Raw genomic sequence first — 17,793 nt, forward strand, 5'->3', positions numbered from 1 at the left:
CACTAGTATGACTTGGTTTGATGCTGCAGAATATTATACTGCAGGCGATAAGTTAAAAAAAAAAAAACTGGAACTGGAATTGAGTCCGAGCCGCCAACACGCTAATAGTTGCAACACGAATCGGTAAGGACTAGCCGGCGAGGACGGATTCCTGGGCCAGCGGCGACTTTTGATGCTGGAGCGTGGGGGGAGATGAGATGAGACGAGACGAGACGAACTTAGCCGGAAAGGTTGTGAAAGAATGCGGAGCGAAGGAGCTGGATGGATGAACGAGATACGGCCGCAGACGAATACGGAATGGCTGGCTGACTGGCTCTCGGTATCGGGCTAAACTATCACTGCGGGCTGGCGTTGGAATGCGGACGTTGCATCGCCATCGGGCAGGCTGCGAGGTCTAGAAGCGCGTGCTGGAGCCCCTATTGTGAGGTGAGATATGAGACAGATGAGCTGCATCCTCTCGTGGGTACGTTGACCTGTCTGGGCGTGCTATGGATACGCGTACCTTTCAGGGATAAAAGGAGCCTTGGGAGCTCTATAAATATGAACCCGGCCCTACCGGTTCGTATTTGCGGATGGCAGTAGCGTCGTTGGCTGACAAGGGGTTTGCTAGTTCCGATATTGCCACCTTGGCGAGACGGTTCGTGAGACGGTTCGCGAGATGGTGATGATGATGATTCAGAGAGGATATGGAAGAAAGAGAGGGGGTCGCGGTTCAGATGAAATCAAGGTCGTATCAAATGCTGGCGCCAAAGCTGTAGAGAGCTGAATGCGATTGACGTCGGCAGACTCGGCTGCGCATCTGTTCAATATAATTTGGATCTCCAGATTGCCTTATTATTGGGGTCGTTGGAAAGGTGGAGAAGAAAGTGTGGGCAGCATCCGGCTAGTTGGTCTTACCAGTAGAATCCAGAGGGCATTATTGAACTGTCGCTGTTACTTTGGCACGTGGGAAATGACCATTATAGGCGGCCAACTCGCTAAAACGACAGCGAAGGCGTACTGTAGGCTGACACAGAGCAAGATAGGCAGCCTATTTTGTAGCTCCAGCAGCCCAAAGCATCAGCGACTAACTAAATACGATGCTAATAATCGCATTCATATCTTGCCACTGGGTAGCGGGTGGCCAATAGAGCATTATTCCAACGCCGAATGAGGGAGAATGTCGTTGTAAACTTGGGTAATCCGGCGTCTCGGCAGAGGGCCCGATAGAATCTTCCTATTGGTGATGTCATGAAGCACAGCATCAGTAGCCGTCAACGCTGTTAATTAATTGGAGGCTGCTGTAATGCACTTCCTTCAGTGGGTCGCAGGCTTGGCTACAGCTAAAGCAGCTCACCTAGGCGCTTATCGATAAGCCATTCCACCCAAGAAAGTTTCCAAAACAGAGTCATCATCAACGCATCGACCGGCATTCAAGAGCGCAATTGGGCTTGTTCAAAGCTCGCCAGCTCGCCATTCAAATGGCTTCCAATCATTCGATAGGCGGACAATCCGGTTCCGCCTCCAAAAAGCGCGGCCCTCCAGCTCCCAACGGTCGTAGCGATGCCTTTCTCCAGAAGCGCGCCAAGGTCTACGCTGCACGAAATATCCCAGCTCAGCCCGCCGATGCTGCGCTCAAGGATGGCGAGCTGGATTTGGTGGCCTTTGTGGCCGCGCACGAGTTTGAGATTCGAGCTCTTGAGCAGAGCATGGCCGCGTCCAGGGCTGTAAGGAGCAGCAGAGCGTTCCAGCAGGTGCCTCGCGGCTTGAGAAGACGAACGGCGAGCCACAACCCCAAGCGAGTGCCGCGAAGACTGCGAGCGAGGGCCAGGAAAGAGATGCACGAAGATAATACACCTCTTGTCGAATCTCGAAAGAGGAAACCGAGGACGACGAGAGCAAGGATACGAGCTCAGACGGCCAAAAGATTACGGATACTCGCAGCGCGGAAGAGGAAGAAGAAGGAAAAGAAGAGCAAAGAGGCTCCCACCGACGATAACACACAAAATTCTAAAGATATTGGCGTTGTGGGAAGGAAACCTAGGCCCAAGATTCGAAGAAACGCGCTCAACGACCCTCCCAAACCAGCCGCAAAGTTTAGAAAACGCCAGATTGACAAAACATGGCTTCCCACACATCGATGGCACGCAAAGAGGGCTCGCATGACGGAACCCAAAGAGCCCCTATGGCGCTTCGCAATTCCCTTGACACCAAACGAAAAGATTTACAGACCAACTCATAGAGCACAAGGAGAACGAGGCACTATGGTTTGGGACATGACTTATATGAGTACTATTGGCTTGTACGGAAACTATGCCGGCATGGCCAGAGTCCTCAAAAAGGTCGGAGTGACGCACGATTCTTGCTGGAACGATAAAGGCAGAAAATGGAGGCAGGGCACGCGAGCCTGGACCGGCGTCTTGAGCAGAGAGAGAGCTGGAGTTCAACGGCCAATGTGCCAATCTACCGTGGTTTGGGACCCTGAATCACAAGAGAATACCGAGGCAGAGAACGAGAAAAAGATTCAGAGAAGGATCTTTATTAGAGTTCACCCTTCAGCCTTTCTGGAGCTATTCAATGAGCTGCTACGCTTGACAAAGATGGAGAACCCTCGACTATATATCGAAGATCTACGGTTCGAAATTGGAAGCATAGAGCTTTCCGGTCCTGCATCTACCGAGGCATTGCTATCTGTCTTATTGGCCTATCCTTCAGGGCCAAACCCAAAGAACAAACATGCCGAGCTATTCGAATCATTGAAGGGGCTGACGAACCCAGCGGCTCTACCAAACAACTCAGTACTAAACTTTACCATCCAAGATCCTCGATTACGATACCCGCCGCGGAAGATGGAATTTCCAGAGACTGAACAGGCACAGATGCGTCTGCTAGAGACAATCGCCAGCTGGCCTGCTGAAAAAAATCTACAGCCATCGCTCTTATTCGACCGAGATGTCCGCCACAAAGCTTCAGGTTTGCCATCACAAAAGTCCATCAACAGGCGAAGGAGTAAAATTACACCTGGAGTGCCTCTGAAACCAACAGTTATAGACCCCGCTATCCCAATCACTCTCATCGCATCTCGCTCCGCAGTCGGCACACAGGCACAAGGAACGTGGACTCTCCTTGCTCCCTGGAAGTGCATCCTTCCTCTATGGTACAGCATCGTCCACTGTCCGCTTGTCTCGGGCGGCAACCCACGATTCGCGGGTCTGAACGAAACGATGCAGGTCGCCTTTGAGCGCAGCATGCCGTGGTTCCCGGCCGACTTTCTTGGTACAGACGCCGGCGCAGAATGGGAGCTTGAACGGAGGCGAATACGGAAGAGAGACTGGGCGAAGCGTCCGAAGAGCAAGAGGGTTGAGTGGGCATCCCTCAATTTGGGCGCTGGACGGCAGGGCGAGATAGGTGACGGACATGCTTGCGACTTTGAATTCTTATTTGGACTTGGACAGCAGCAGCAGGTTCATATCAGAGATTCAAGTCCCCCGTTGGATGCTGATAATTCGGGAGATGCAATGGATGTCGATCAAGCAGGCTCAGAGCCAACGACTGTCAAAAAGAAGGATGTTAGCGCCGACGAGATGCCCTATCTCAAGCTTCTGACGAGCATCTCCAAGACTACATTCAACAGCCTCATCACATCAACAGCGGCGGTACCTTCGCCACTTCCTCCAAATCCAATCGTCTGCGTCCGGATCTCGCTTCTTTCACGAGGTGTCGTTGGCTCATGTGCGAGAATCTACCGCCTCCCTGCCGTATCTGTTCCTATACCACCATCTTCCGACATCGAAGTCCCCGCTAGCATACCGCCAGAATCACACTCTCTTCCATCCGATCTCCGTTCGCAGTGGCTCTCTCGCATCCCCTCATCTTCATCATCTTCATCCTACTCTACAAAATCAAAACATCAGCCGCAGTCGTCTTCGCGTTCTCAGTCCCAAGCAGACATGGAGACACGAAAACGTCTTCTAGCACAGGAGCTTCTTGCTCCGCCGCCGGATTTAGAAACCATCTCGTTGTCACCAAATCAATTCGACATTGGAGGGCACCCGCTCGTGCCCGATGCGGAAGATCTCATCGGTTTCGTCACCACGGGCTCATTTTCTCTTGCCAACGGCCGAGGGGCCGCCATTGGCAGCATAGCTGTGGAGAAGGTGTTGCCAGATATCAAGGCAAACCCAAAGGAAGGCAGACTGTGTATTGTGAGGAATGCCGGCGAAAATATCGGCTGGATTGCGAGATGGGAGGTCGTTTAGTGTAACTTTGATAGAAACTTGCTTTGTTTATATAGTGTTGCTATCAATGTGCACTTGGTTTCATGAGACGACGATGATGGGCTTCTTACAATATGGGGAAATAGAGCTGCAGCTAGTTTGGTCTCAGTAAGCGCCGTTTCGACTAAAAGGGCCGCCTAGTGACGATCTCCGCGATGCAACACTAGCATCAATATGACGATTTAATAACTAAGCTCGAGTCAGCTTTGGGACCCCGTGAAAGGCGCCGTTGACAGAATCGCACAAATTCTGGGGTATAAATATTTGGCTACTTGGCCAATTCTACAAACCGCCTTTTGTAAACTTGTAAGCCTACGTGGAGAACAAAACCGGCTTATATCATATTAGTCCACCATACTGGCTAGCCTCACTATCACACTTCCCCAGATTCACGCGAAAAGACACATCTTAAAAGAAAATGGCTGCTTCAAGCGAGAAACCCGAAACAATCACAGGCGGCTGCCTCTGCGGATCGGTTCGCTACATTGTGACTTTCCCACCAAACCATAATTTTGCCAACAGCGTGAGTTTTAACTCTCCTCTCTCTCCCTCTCTTCTCCGCTTTCTAAACTCAAAGCGTGAAAACACCATCCAAGATTTGATATTAATATTAATGATAACCATAACCCAGACAACAACATGTCAATGCGAGCAATGCCGCAAACAAACCGGATCTCTCATCTTCCGCTCCCACAAGCTCCCCAAAACCGCCGTCGAGTTCACGTCAAAGTCGACGCTCAAGCTCTACTCGGCCACGCCACACTTTGAGCGCGGGTTCTGCAGCAACTGCGGGGGTTATCTCTTCTGGCAGAAGGACGGCCGCGGGGACATCTGCCTCACGGTTGGGTGCTTCGATCAGCCAGTTTTGGAAAAGTACGGTCCCCTATTGACATTGGCCAAGAGGCATTTTTATTGTGAGAGGGAGATTCCTGGTGTCACGGATCATCTACAAGGGAACAGGTGGCCAGAGGATGATGAATTTGTGTAAATAATAATTTTGTATTGTAACTAACTACCTGATATAACTCATGTGTATCCCGTATCATGTTAATTATGCCGAAAAGAAAAAAAGGCAGCCGCTGTTACCAAAGAATAGTATGAATAATAAAGAGAGAAAAGAAAAGAAAGAAATCATTTTCGCTGGTGGTATCAAGCGCATTTTGGCTTATTCTGACGTTAAATAAAAGCCCATGTAACCCAGTATCAAATTCCAGTTAGGTGTGATATCAAAACCACACACTCATAAAACCCCATCATTTCTCCTTTTTTGTCTTCCGTATATGATGACAATGAAATCCCAGTCCAAAAAAAATTGGTCAATCAGATACTCCTCTAGTCTTCTTCACTGATCTCGCTTTCATCATCATCGTTATTGTTGTTATAGTAGTAGCCGCTGTTGTTGTTGCTGTTGTCCTGGTCGTTGTTATCCAGTTGATCAAAAGCATTTTCCAGTTCTTGTTCCAAGTCATATTCGAAATCGGCGGCACCTTCTGCCTCGCCAGCTTCGCCAGCGTCTTCAACTTCCTCCTCTTCCTCTTCGTCAACATCCATGGGTTCTGACTGAGCTTGGCTGCTATTCTTCACTGGGCTGGGCAGTTTGAATGCCGCCTCGGTATCCTCGTCCATGGCCTCCTCGTCTTCTTCCACTTCGGATTCACGCTGATCCATGAAATCATCGAAGCGACGAGCAATAGGAAACGCGGGCGAGAAATGGTGAGCCGGTCTAGAGGGTGCTTCTGCACCAGGATATTCAATGAGAAGATCATCGTCATCGTCGTCCTCGTCCTCGTCGTCATCATCTTGGTCTCTTTTCTTCCGGGACGCTTCCGGCTTGGGTGGTTCTGGCACAGGCAGTGCAAGCTCAATCTTCTTGGGCAGTGGCTTCTTGTCATACTTGCCCCCTGAAAGCCTCTTGTCCACACTTTTCATCTCGTGGATTTTTCTCTCGACACCGCTCTTCTCGACCGTCTTCTTCGCTGTCGGCTTATTCTCTGCCGCTTTGTCGGTCGACTTCTTGTCTATTGATTTCTTCTCCAGCAACTTCTTCTCCAACAACAACTTCTTCTCCATGGGCTTCTTCTCTTTCTCCAATGGTTTCTTCTCCTTGTCTGAAGCGGGTTTCTTGTCTACAGATTTCTTCTCAATGGGAGGAGGCTTCTTCTCGACGAATATCTTGTCGGCATGCTTCTTTTCTCCCAGCTTCTTTTCCAACGGCTTCTTCTTTTGCATCTCCTTGGTCTGCACCGTGATGCTCTTCTCATCGGCCTTTGTTGACGACTTCAATTTATCCTTGCTTGAAGCGCTCTTTTGGTCTCCCGCCTTTTGCGATGGGCCACTTCCCAAGTGAGGATGTCGCCGCCGCAGATCATCGGGGTTGCTATTTCCAGGAGTGCGCGTGAGATTCATGTTAAAAGTCGAGTCGACCTTGTCGAGGATAAAGGCCTTGCGCTCGGGGTCGAAGTAGAGCACATAGTCGCCATCTTCGGTGGAGCGCGTTCCGGCAAATCCAACTGTTCCTTCGGCGCTGGAGAAGTTCAAGTCGTACGAGCTCGTCTTGCCGGGGATAGAAGGCTTCAAGCGTGCGTCGGATGGCGGAAAGACAGGCTTGTGGTTATCTGCTCGGCAGAAGCCGATGCGTTAGCAACTCGGTGTCTTGTTTGTTTCCTCGGATCGGATGCCGAAGAATGCGAAGACGACGATGACAACTTACAGCGAATGCCAGTAAAGATCTCGTTGGACGGCTTGCCCAGCAACCCAACGCCCAGGATCACGGGATAGTTGCCCTTCATTGTCGGGTCGATCAGATCAGCCATGACGGGCGAGCGACCCGCACCGAGCGAGCGGTAAATGACTGGAGCAGGTGGTGTAAGAAACGGCTCTCGGGTTTAGTCGGTGTAAGTCTTTTTGCTTCGATTTGTTGGGTATTTGGCAGTGAAGGCAGAAATTGTCCAGCAACAACCAAAGACTTGGTCGGGCACGGTGGCAGTAGTTTGTAATGGCGAAGGTGTAGGTGAAGATGAAGATGGGAAAGATGGAGAGAAGGGCCAAGGCCGAGACTTGAAGAGCGACAAGGGTTCGCAGCAACAAGACAAGGGGCGCACAGACTTTGAGGCGTTCTCCTTCCGCAGTAGGTAGCCTCGCGCCCAGCGGGGACTTCCGTAAGCTTGAAGCAGTTGAGGCGAATACTTTATTAGTTGGCCCTCTCTTTGCCCGCAGTTGCACTGTATGTCCCTGTTGTCGAAGGATATGGAGAAGCTACTAGCGACATTTAAGTAGCTCATAATACGGAGTAGACACTATACCATCTAATATGAGCTAAGATGCTAGTAGTGCCTAGTAGTAGATGGAGAATACTTTTGATGATTACAGGAAGTCATCATTGTTATTATTACCCATTAGCAACAAAAGATTTATTCAAATACCAGGTACTATGGCATGAGCATTTACAAGTACTGTGTGAGTACCTACAAAAGAAAACAAGTTACACGAGAAGAGGGGATTGAAAAGCAGTCGGAATCCCCGAGCCTCAGCTCGCAATTCATACCGTATAGAGCCCCATCAGCTAGCCTCTGCAATACAGTGTCGTGTGTCGTGAATCGCAAATTGCAAAGTCAAAATCACGAATCAAGCGCACAAGAATAGAGGTTAATTCCCTCAAGAACTGAAAAGAAATGTTCGATGAGACTGATGAAACTTTTTCCCCAAAGCATATTTGCACGGATCTACGAAGTACCAAGGACCAGGATTCGTCACGAGGGTGCCTTGGCCTCACACCAGAGCATTCCGATCTCTATGTCGAACCTAACGAGGAATAAACTATTTTACGTATTATTTCAATCGTTTGTGCAGAAAGTGAAAGTCAAGCCTTGTACTTTCCAAACATGAAAAGATGTCAACGTATATAAAGGTCGTTATGCCACGTAGCGCTTCGTAACCGCTCTGCTGTTGGGAGGAACCGAGTTAAATAGACAGAAGTGGGCTGGCGCCAAAAGGAAAATCAAAGATTCCAATTGTTATTGAACTGAATACGAGGTAGCTGCAATATTGCATGCTGGCGGTACAGTCTCAAAGGGTTACGAATGAAGCGAATCTCCATACACGAGAACATTGCTGCTATTTTGGTCATTTGCTTGTAAATACAGATCTCCATAACGACAGGGCTGCCTGCATCAACATGTATAGCTGCTGCATGTCACAGACTAAGTGTTCCAAATTCGCGGCCCACTATAGCTTATCCTACCCACTTCGGCCTTGTCATCACAGCCACTACCATTATCTCGTAGCCTCGACTCTCCATCGTACCTATTCTTTGTGTGTGTTGATTGCCTCAGGACTTGTCTCTCTTTGCGTGCGAGTCTTCTCTCGCCTCCTAGCTCTTGGCTTCTATTGCAGGGCCGTTGTATAATCTCACTCAGACACAAATTCTCAACTTTTTCCTGTTCTTCCAACCCACTCTGCGCGGATTCCTCGTCGGGTTCGCGATCCCCTAGCCAGAGACGCCACAGCCTCTCCTTGACTGCGACTCCTCAGGCTGAATTGCCATCTCGCCTCTCGCATCGCCTTCTCTCTCCCTCAATCTTCATTGTCAAATCCTCTACACAGCCATGCTCGTCTCCTTGACCGTCGGTAAGGTCGACGCAGGAGTCACAGTGCTGCTGACCCCAGACAAGCGCTTGGTATGTCTCGCACGCAACCTGGCCTGTTTTTGTTTTTTTGAATTGGACCATCATGTCTAGTCCAACTCTCTCGAGCCTTTGAGTTTCAATATACGGTTACAGCTAACCAATTGATTGCTATTTTCGCGCAAATATAGATCGAGTTCCCTTCAATCTTGCTGCCTCCCAACATCTCCTCCGGTAGTATCGTGGACATCACTGTTGGCCGCAACACCACAAAGGAAGCTGCTGCCGAAGACCAGTTTCGCTCTCTCCAAGACCGCATCTTCCAGTCTTTTGGTGCCTCCGAGCCTGCTGCACCAATCCTACGCTGCCGCAATGCGACGCAGACTTCCGTTGTCCTGGAATGGGACCCCATCGAGCTCGCTACCGCCGACTTGATATCTCTGAGCCTGTACCGTAATGGGCAAAAGGCTGGCAACATTCCGAGACCGCTGGAAATGCACAGCACCAAGATCAGTGGCTTGGCTGTCGACACCGAATACAGCTTCCACCTGGTTCTGCGGACAAGCGCCGGGACGCGAGCAAGCGAAAAGGTGGTCGTACGAACCCACAAGATGACGGATCTGAGTGGAATCACCATCACAACGGGCATCATGCCGGCTACGACGAGAGAGAACCTGACCCGAGCCGTGGAGCGAATTGGGGCCAAGATTGTCGACGGCGTTCGCATCGATACCACGCACTTTGTCACCACAGAGGGCAGAGGAACCGCCTGGGAGAAGGCTGTGGAGAACAACATTCCCGTAGTGCGCCCCGAATGGGTGACGGCCTGCGAGCAGAATGGCAGAATCTTTGGCGTGACCAAGTTCTACCTCGACGTTATGCGGCCAGGACCTCCCAGCGATGACCAACTACCTCCTCCTCCGGCAAAGGACCTGCCTCCCAAGGACTTGCCACGACGATCATCGCCGCCAGAACAAGAAGCAGCTGGCAAGAGGTCTCCAGAGAGCAGGTCTCCTCCGCCGGGACCAGCACCAGGATCAACACCCCCTAGTGGGAAGAAGACCCCAGAGAGCGGAGCCGAAGCTGGATCAAAGGCACCCGCAGAGGCAGAAGACCTCTCCGACGCCCCAGAGGAACAAGAAGAAGGCGAATCAGCAGAGCCAAAGGCCAAGTCTACAGAGCAGAAAGCAAGGACCAACGATCAGGCTGAGCAGAAAGTCCGTCTGGAAGACGTACAAGGACAATTGCGACCCGGCGGTTCACAAACAGCCATAGTGGAAGAAGTTGCTGAGGGCGACGAGGAAGACGAAGACGAAAACAAGCCAGCCTCGCCGCCAGACGGAGCTTCGTTCCAAGAGGTGGAGCTGTAGATGTGTGTATGCTGAGCGTATGCCCCTATTCAGCCCCATCACCTCCGTACAATTTGCTGTTTGTAATTAATATCCTATGCGCTGCACGTGTTTTCTTTTACGAGACGAGAGAAAGAAGAAAGAAGTAGAATAGAAGAAGAGATCTATGACTGGTGTTTTTTACAATGGGGAAAGGACTCTATGGGCAGGCAAGAGGGAAAAGACAAAATTGTGGTGTGCGAGTCGTTTACCAAAAATACTTTGTTTTAATTTGAGCTGAGTGCTGTTACCGTGAGCTACATTTGATGAATCAGGCATCAAAACAATTTAGACAAGTAGTACATGAATCAAATTCAGGGGAGAACTTCAGTCCCCTTCCAATCCCAGCATCTTCCCCTATCATCCATCCCAAGCCCACAAACCACATCTACAAGCTTCTCAGCCGCGTATTCGGCACTAAATAGCTTCTCTTTGGGTACGCCTCCCCAATAGTCTTTGCTCAAATCCGTCTTCACCGTGCCGGGATGATACGCCACCGCCATTGCATTATCGCCTGCCCGTGTATGTAAATAGATATCAAGGCTTTTGGTGAAGCTGTTGACGGCAGCCTTGCTTGCACGATACGAGAACCATCCGCCAGCGCGGTTGTCAGCGGTAGATCCTACCCTTGCGGACATGTTCAGCCAAGTAGCGTGCTGGGGCAGACGCAAAGCTGCCTCTTCTTCAGCTTCATCCTCGTCCTCTTGATCTTCCCTCTCTTCGTCTTCCTCGTCGTCTTCATCTTCATTGTAGTCATATGCGTTGTAGCCCGGCATTGCCGTCGCTTTTTTGGGTAAGAATCCGAAAAAGTGCTTCGCCATGAGTAATTGTCCCACAGAGTTGATTCTGAATGAATCCAAAGTACTCTTCGCATCAATCTGTGCTAATGACTTTTCTGGATTTAATAGTACGCCTGGGAGGACGCAGGCAAGATGCAAGTGATGCGACTTTTTGGGAAACAAGTTCTCTGCCTTTTTGGCGGCAGATTCGATGGTCGATTCATCGGTCACGTCGCATCGGACGACAAAGAGGCGCTTTGATAGCTTGTCCTGCTGTTGTGATGGCGATGAAGCCGACGAGGAAGATGATGAAGCTGACGAGGAAGATGATGAAGCTGAAGAGGAAGATGATGAAGACGAAGAAAAGAATGATGACGACGATGAAGGAAATACATCTTGGAGGATTGCAGCCTTGGCAGCTGCCAAATCGGAGTGTCGCGTCGTTGCAAGAATCGGGATGGACGAGCGAGATGTGCGTCGAAGGAGATGGCAAGTGAGGGCATAACCGATGCCTCTACTTGACGGGCAAACGAAGATCCATGGCGATGAAGGCATTGTCGCTACAGGACCGATGGATTCGTATAGCTTATAATACTTACACTTTGCTTCATTCACCGTGATTGATGCTTTTGGTTGAATCTGATGAAATACGAGAGATGGTCTCTTTTTTTACAGTTTGATTTTCACTGCATATAAGCGTAGCCTCTCTTGCAGGGGAGCCGCCACATTGCATCATCGAAGCTGGCCCAGCGGCATCCCCAGTTTATTGAGTTGGCAGTGAACAAGAAAGCCATTTTCATTGTGTATATTAAATGCTGCTACAAAAAAGGATAAATACACATCGTTCTGGCAGAGTCCGGCAAAAATAGTAAAAGATGTAATTTGTGAGATATTCATGGTGTAAGAGCAGCATAAAAAGCGGGGGTGCTGCGCGGTGTAAGCCATTCCAAGATAGAACCTATACCTTGAGCGTACTGCATAATAATTTCCCTTATCAAATGCACGCATGTCAACAGAATAGGAGCAGTGTTTAAAAGACAAGGATCACTAGACATGTTTGCTGACCGGTGCTATGGAAAAAGAAAAGGCTGCATGGCGCTAAGTCCATCGAGGCCCTGGACGAGACGAGGCGAGGCGAGGCGAGGCGAGGCGAGGCAAACACTCCTACGTTTAGCTTTTGAATGTTCGCAGTAGTAGCTAGAAATTAACTGATTAGCTCATGAAAACTGTATGATATAAATTATCTCGCTTCAGAAGCATACTGATTGGTCGCGGACGGTGGTGATTGCAGTTGTGGCTGCATGAAAAATGCCTTCTCTCTCACTGTTATTTCACCCCCGTCTTCAGCCGCAGCCTTCCCTCCCATACATCAAGTAAACCAAGCCAGCAAAAGTCCAGCTGTTCTTTTTCTTGAGGAATTCCAAAATTATCCATACAAATATTGACAGACGCCAGCATCAAGAAAATGAATTCGAGCCTTAATCGAAACAAGTGGGATGAGCCTCCCATACTTAGCCCTCGCGAACTCAAAGGGCTGCTTCGCGCAATGCAAGGCGTAGATAGCCATCGTTTAGACGCCCAAGGCCGCAATTTTATGCACCTCGTGGTTACCGGAGCCACTGATAATCGTGCGGCGAGGCTCATTCCATTTCTCGTCATGGCTGGCGTGAGCATCAACCAGAAAGACGAGAACGGAGTGACGCCTCTGTATGCCGCCGCCGCCAGAAACACCGTTTTCTTGGATCACGCCAACTTTGCTGCCGTCGAAGCATTGCTTGCTTGCGGTGCCGATCCGGGGCGGTATGAAAGGAATGAGGTTGGATGGACACTCTTTCATCAGCTGCTCCGGCCATCTGGCAATGATGACAAGAAGCTGGAAACTGCTCGCGAGAAGGCGTTAAGACGACTATCAGGATGGACACTACCCTTTGACTCATACACAAGCAATCCTGATTGGGATTGTTCGGGGCCACTCCTCGTCAGCGATGCGACTCCGCTGTTCTTCGCGGCAGCTCATGCTCAAGACGAACGTATTGTCCATTGCTTGCTAATTAACGGCGCCGATCCCACCAAGCAGGTACGAAACAAGGAAAACGTAGACTGTCAGAAGGTCGAAACGATTCTTGGTGCTCTTTTTCGCCATTGGTGGCATACTCCAGGCCGTATTCGCTCAGCCTCGTGGGACGTTGCCAAACCCATCATCCATGACCTTTTGTCCTTTGGCGCCATCTTGGATCCCGTCGATGAAGAGCCATCTGCGCTCGAATATGCTTGCGGGTTCCCAGCAGTGCCAGGGGCTGAGGATCACGAGCTCTTAAATTTCCTGATAAGGAAAGCACAACGCCAAAATATCTCACATGAGCATCTGCAAAAGGTCATTATTGATGGTTGCCGTCGCCTTTGGAGCACACCGCCGCACACAGAGACCTCGAGATACTTTCACACAATCACGTGGAGGCTGATGCAGCTTCGACAAGAGCTTTATCCTAATGGTGACGTCAGTTTTGAAGATGAAGATGAAGAGGAGTAAGGTGATGACGATCTATGGCCTTAATAGGCGTATTTTTGTTTGAGCAAGTATTTAGCCGCTGGTTTGTAATGCATGAAAGGGCAAGGCAAAGTCTTCACTATTTTTAGTAATTAGCTTCTTCTTTAAGACAAAAATGGTAGCGAGTTCATAGCACTACAGTTAATTTGACTTATTCTTCTCCTTCTCTATGTAACAAAAATAAGATAATTACAACCCAGCACAATTTCCTAACCTCGGAGCAAGCACTCCTAGTAGTCCTAGTAAAGGGTGCCAGTTGCAGGTTGGAGATCAAACAAATTTGCATACATAAAACCTATAGGATTATACTGTACACAAAAAGCACAACTCCTGATTAGGAAATATATCGCGCTTTTATTCTTTGTCGTACTCTATGCGGACTTACAGTATTATATCGTCGATTTCATCACGCTGCAGTTGGCAGGGACAAGGGTCAGGGTAACTCTGAGAAGAGGGGCAGAGAAGAGTATTGGTGGGAATTGCTACCTTTCTTCATCCAAAAAGGCGAAAGGGAGGGGAAAGCAATATCATATAATTGATATTAACATATCCGACGTTGTAAGCACCAAGATGCACCTCATTACTAAGACGGCTGTTGCGCTTGATATTGGGTGGCGCCTGCTACCCATTCGTAGCGGCTTTCACCTTCCGTGGCTGCGCGGCAAACATCGCGGCCCGATCTGGGGTGGGGGTTTCATGTGGGTCACTCCTGCCATGGGCTTAAAGGTGTGCAGCAGGTGCAGCAAGTGCGACTACCCTCCTCCGAATTCTCCGGGTCTTGACTACATGCAGTACCTCTCGAGCATCCAGACCTCGGATTTAGGCACAATGGGTGTGACGAGCGAGGCATTGGAGAGGGTGGTACCACTTAGGCATCAAGAAGGATGGATTAATAATAATTTGTCCTCTCTATTTTCCTCTTTCAATGAATGGTATAGGAAATGTATCTATTAGTACTCCAATGGGAGAATCCTGACATGCCATTTCGCTTCCCTACATCAAGCCCGCTTCCACCTGGCCCAATGATAACAGAAAAATAGCAGAAATAATCAAGTAAATAAATAAGAGGGGAATCCAAAATCCGTTGCTTAACCATGCCCTATTCTTACAATATGGTCACCAAAATCCGAATAATTATACCTTTAGGCGCCGTAAACCCCAACGCTTATAATAAATAGATGATAGGCCGTCGCAAATATGCCGCAACAAAAATCCAGTTCCCAACGCCCCATTCGTCTTCTTCAGAAAAAGCAGAAAAATATTACTCCTCATCATCATCGTCAATCCACTGCCAGATTCCCTGGTAGTTCTCGTCAATGTAGTTGCGGACTCGCTTATCCTCCTTGTTCTTCTCTTCTCGGTTGATGGGATGCTGCCATCCTCCAAGTTTTACGCCAAGATCGTTCTGCAGGACATTGGCCCACTTATCTTCCACCAGATATTTGCAGGAAAGCTCATACTTTGATTCCCAGTTGTCGATAACACATCGGCTGTGTCCGGCAGGCCCGCTGCATCGATCCGGGTAGAGAGGACAGTCCTCAGCGGTGCGAGGGTGATGAGGCCCGTTCTCTGCCAAGGAAAACTTGATAACCTTCCACCAATAAGCCGCGTTTGATTTGATGAGGAAATGTGCGTCAGCTTCCACAACGTGCCATAGCCAAGCCTTCCACTCATCGTAGAACAAGTCAAACTTCTTTTGCTTTGTGTGTCGGTGAGCTCGCGGCCGGGAACTGTTCAGGAAAGCAGAGTTCTCGCCGACTTCGGGGTTCACCACGTCCACGATCTGACAGTCATAACGCTCCGCCGTGCACGGTGTCATCTGCATAAGCACCCCGGGCTCCTGCTGCTTATCGGCCTGGGGTTGTGGACCCATGGTAATCAATGACAGCCTCTTCAAGGCTGGCAGCTCGTTGACCTCAAATAGAGTAGACGCGGGGACAAACTGGTCCACAATTTCACAGTATCCGCCGTGTTGGATGCGCGACCGGTCAAGGCCGATAAATGGCTCGACCGGGGCTTCCATCGGCCCACCGACATCGAAAATGCTGGTTGAGCTCCAGGCTCCAAACATAGTAAAAACATCGTGTTCGTAGTTGAGAAAAGGTACATTGAACTTGACCGGAATATCCGTCCCGCATACATTGACCGTGATGTTCCGAGGAGGTTGAAAGTACTTGGACATCCACACTTCGCGAGACTCACGACAAGCGTGAAGAGGGGCGAAGACGGCATTCTTGCGTGGGTGTGCTACATACTTGACCAGCCAGTCAGGATGGTTTGCCTCCATACACTGCTGTCTGGCGAGCGGCTTGGCCTCTTCTTCTTCTCGGCAGTTTGGTCTCTGCTTGCAGATATCTTCGCAGTTGGAGCAGGGGACCCAACCAATGAGGCGATCTGGCTCAGGCACGAGCTTCCATATCTCTATCCTCAGCTCGGCGGGAAGCTGTGGGAAGTAGGCAAACTCTGTAAGAGTAGACATTGTTGGTGATGTGGTGTGATGTGTCTTGGCTGTTGTTGGTGTTAGATGGTGTTTTGATATACTTCAAGTTGCACTCATCAGCTAAGCCACGTACTGCAACCCCAATGTTTCAACACGCTCGGGTATATATAAGACAGACTCGATTCAAATGGCAAAGAGAGAGGAGAAGAGCAGGATGTGAAACTCTTGGGCTCTGGAGACGAAGGGAGATAAAGGATCACGAGTGGCCACGACAACTGCTTGTTGGTCGAGATGGCCTCCTTATATAACACACAAAGCACAACCCCGCAGTACTACGCTGCCCGGATTGCATACGCGAGCAGTGCTCAGATGGACCAATACGACTCCTCTTGTTGGTCTGAGATTCGCCCGCAAGCGCAAGATTGCGACCTCATGTGCGGTGTCTCCTAAAGCGTTGTCACGCATGATGTGTGGCTGATCGGCTCTCCAATGGGAGCAGGGTTAGTGGCAGCTTCCCGCCAAGATATGTAGCTAAACCGTGGCACGGCAGGGCAGGAATGACTCGGTCCACCAACATAAACTGTGCTTTTTCCGAGGGGGCGTTGGGTGGTGAGATTAATTCACTTCAAACTCAAACCTCGTCTCCTCGTGCTAATTCTTTCAAGGCCGAACCGGGCATGGGCAGCTAGGCCAGCCTTAATAGGAGACAGGGTCGTCCATCCGGGGGCTGAAGGTGGCCCCAGGCGTTGCTGCTTTCACTCTGGGCCAATTTCTCACACCGAACGCCGCCAGCATCAATCCAGCTAGAGAGGGAGCGCCCGCAGCCACCAACTCAGAAGTGGGGGTTTTATTGAAACCATGTTGCGCGGTTGCCAAAGGTGGTAATTATGCATCCTGATGCACAATAGCTGAAAGCGCAAGGCTCGGAGGCTCGGAGGCTTGGAGGTTTGGGAGCTTGGGAGCTTGGAGCTTGGGCGAATTTCAAACTAAACAACCGCCACATGACCTCATATGCCCACCCAGGAAATGCCAATTCCGAGCAACTTGCTCAAAGCAAGACAAGCCAGGGATATTCAAATTAACGCCCGCACTCTGTTTCTTCTCCAGGTATGAATCGGGCTCCTCCATAGCTTACTGCGTCGTGCCCCTCGATTTCGACTCCAACAAACTTCAGATCCAGATCGCTGACAGCAGTGGTTTAAACCGCATGTAGTGGCTCGACGCTAGATTAGATACGCGCATCAGCCCTGTCCTTGACTGCTTCAAGGCTAGGGGAATATCGACAGCTCTCGAACTGGCTGCTGTCAGAATGCCCAGTTCCTCCACAATAGATATCCACCACAGTAAATATCCACCACCTACTCCATAACACGACCGCCGCACCGGGAAAAGGCGCCACGCTACAACCCTTCCGAGAGTTCGGGTCGTCCCTTGGCGCGTGAGACGCGAGAAAATTAAAAAGAGAGAGAGAGACAGGCCTCAAAATGCTTGTTGGTAGGGTCTGAAGGCTAATTAGTCTCCCTTGCTCGCTCCCTTGCTAGGTAGACACGATAATCCCCTGTCATCCTGTGCAATGCGTGAGTTGAGCAAAATCGACAAACCAACGCCAATTAGCTCACCCGACACCTCCTCCTTGAGCAATTACTGCTTCCAGCTGATCCCGCATAATAGAGCTGAAGCTCCCTGAAACTCGACCAGCCTATGTCTTCCAGCTGAGCGAAGCGATAAGGTTCCTTCTACGAAATTGGAGAAATCTCAAT

General features: G+C 49.9%; 7 protein-coding genes across 7 annotated transcripts; 4 read left to right on the forward strand and 3 right to left on the reverse strand.

Moving 5' to 3' along the window:
• The first annotated feature begins 1,388 nt into the window (after positions 1–1,388).
• Positions 1,389–4,456, forward strand: GGI43DRAFT_174724 (ribonuclease P/MRP protein subunit POP1). The gene has a single exon (XM_083199762.1). It carries the CDS (start codon positions 1,461–1,463, stop codon positions 4,236–4,238), a length of 2,778 nt encoding a protein of 925 aa, XP_083057560.1. The 5' UTR covers positions 1,389–1,460; the 3' UTR covers positions 4,239–4,456.
• On the forward strand, positions 4,457–5,416 carry GGI43DRAFT_174725 (Mss4-like protein). Its single transcript, XM_083199763.1, has 2 exons — positions 4,457–4,779; positions 4,888–5,416. Exons 1-2 carry the CDS (start codon positions 4,675–4,677, stop codon positions 5,242–5,244), a joined length of 462 nt encoding a protein of 153 aa, XP_083057561.1. The 5' UTR covers positions 4,457–4,674; the 3' UTR covers positions 5,245–5,416.
• On the reverse strand, positions 5,417–7,380 carry GGI43DRAFT_174720 (RNA polymerase II transcription elongation factor-domain-containing protein). Its single transcript, XM_083199761.1, has 2 exons — positions 6,967–7,380; positions 5,417–6,871 (listed from the first exon to the last, which is right to left on the reverse strand). Exons 1-2 carry the CDS (start codon positions 7,067–7,069, stop codon positions 5,589–5,591), a joined length of 1,386 nt encoding a protein of 461 aa, XP_083057562.1. The 5' UTR covers positions 7,070–7,380; the 3' UTR covers positions 5,417–5,588.
• Positions 7,381–8,761: 1,381 nt separating this feature from the next.
• On the forward strand, positions 8,762–10,577 carry GGI43DRAFT_175044 (uncharacterized protein). Its single transcript, XM_083199771.1, has 2 exons — positions 8,762–8,932; positions 9,070–10,577. Exons 1-2 carry the CDS (start codon positions 8,861–8,863, stop codon positions 10,246–10,248), a joined length of 1,251 nt encoding a protein of 416 aa, XP_083057563.1. The 5' UTR covers positions 8,762–8,860; the 3' UTR covers positions 10,249–10,577.
• On the reverse strand, positions 10,415–11,857 carry GGI43DRAFT_174815 (uncharacterized protein). Its single transcript, XM_083199768.1, has one exon. The coding sequence runs from the start codon at positions 11,598–11,600 to the stop codon at positions 10,581–10,583; it is 1,020 nt and encodes a 339-aa protein (XP_083057564.1). The 5' UTR covers positions 11,601–11,857; the 3' UTR covers positions 10,415–10,580.
• Positions 11,858–12,055: 198 nt separating this feature from the next.
• GGI43DRAFT_175236 (uncharacterized protein) lies at positions 12,056–13,713 on the forward strand. Its single transcript, XM_083199772.1, has one exon. It carries the CDS (start codon positions 12,511–12,513, stop codon positions 13,573–13,575), a length of 1,065 nt encoding a protein of 354 aa, XP_083057565.1. The 5' UTR covers positions 12,056–12,510; the 3' UTR covers positions 13,576–13,713.
• Positions 13,714–14,700: 987 nt separating this feature from the next.
• GGI43DRAFT_174811 (2EXR domain-containing protein) lies at positions 14,701–16,508 on the reverse strand. Its single transcript, XM_083199767.1, has 2 exons — positions 16,167–16,508; positions 14,701–16,101 (listed from the first exon to the last, which is right to left on the reverse strand). The coding sequence occupies exon 2, from the start codon at positions 16,070–16,072 to the stop codon at positions 14,855–14,857; it is 1,218 nt and encodes a 405-aa protein (XP_083057566.1). The 5' UTR covers positions 16,073–16,101; positions 16,167–16,508; the 3' UTR covers positions 14,701–14,854.
• Positions 16,509–17,793: the final 1,285 nt, after the last annotated feature.

Source organism: Trichoderma evansii (assembly GCF_050947405.1).
Source record: "Trichoderma evansii strain SZMC 28006 chromosome Unknown GGI43scaffold_20, whole genome shotgun sequence".
In the NCBI taxonomy this organism is placed as follows: domain Eukaryota; kingdom Fungi; phylum Ascomycota; class Sordariomycetes; order Hypocreales; family Hypocreaceae; genus Trichoderma; species Trichoderma evansii.

Coding starts and splice junctions, on each gene's coding strand:
- GGI43DRAFT_175044 (XM_083199771.1), top strand. CDS start 8,861: ATGCTCGTCTCCTTGACCGTCGGTAAGGTCGACGCAGGAGTCACAGTG. Junction 8,933..9,069: donor TGACCCCAGACAAGCGCTTG/GTATGTCTCGCA, acceptor GCGCAAATATAG/ATCGAGTTCCCTTCAATCTT.
- GGI43DRAFT_174815 (XM_083199768.1), bottom strand. CDS start 11,600: ATGCCTTCATCGCCATGGATCTTCGTTTGCCCGTCAAGTAGAGGCATC.
- GGI43DRAFT_174724 (XM_083199762.1), top strand. CDS start 1,461: ATGGCTTCCAATCATTCGATAGGCGGACAATCCGGTTCCGCCTCCAAA.
- GGI43DRAFT_174811 (XM_083199767.1), bottom strand. CDS start 16,072: ATGTCTACTCTTACAGAGTTTGCCTACTTCCCACAGCTTCCCGCCGAG.
- GGI43DRAFT_174725 (XM_083199763.1), top strand. CDS start 4,675: ATGGCTGCTTCAAGCGAGAAACCCGAAACAATCACAGGCGGCTGCCTC. Junction 4,780..4,887: donor ACCATAATTTTGCCAACAGC/GTGAGTTTTAAC, acceptor ACCATAACCCAG/ACAACAACATGTCAATGCGA.
- GGI43DRAFT_174720 (XM_083199761.1), bottom strand. CDS start 7,069: ATGGCTGATCTGATCGACCCGACAATGAAGGGCAACTATCCCGTGATC. Junction 6,872..6,966: donor GATCTTTACTGGCATTCGCT/GTAAGTTGTCAT, acceptor TCTGCCGAGCAG/ATAACCACAAGCCTGTCTTT.
- GGI43DRAFT_175236 (XM_083199772.1), top strand. CDS start 12,511: ATGAATTCGAGCCTTAATCGAAACAAGTGGGATGAGCCTCCCATACTT.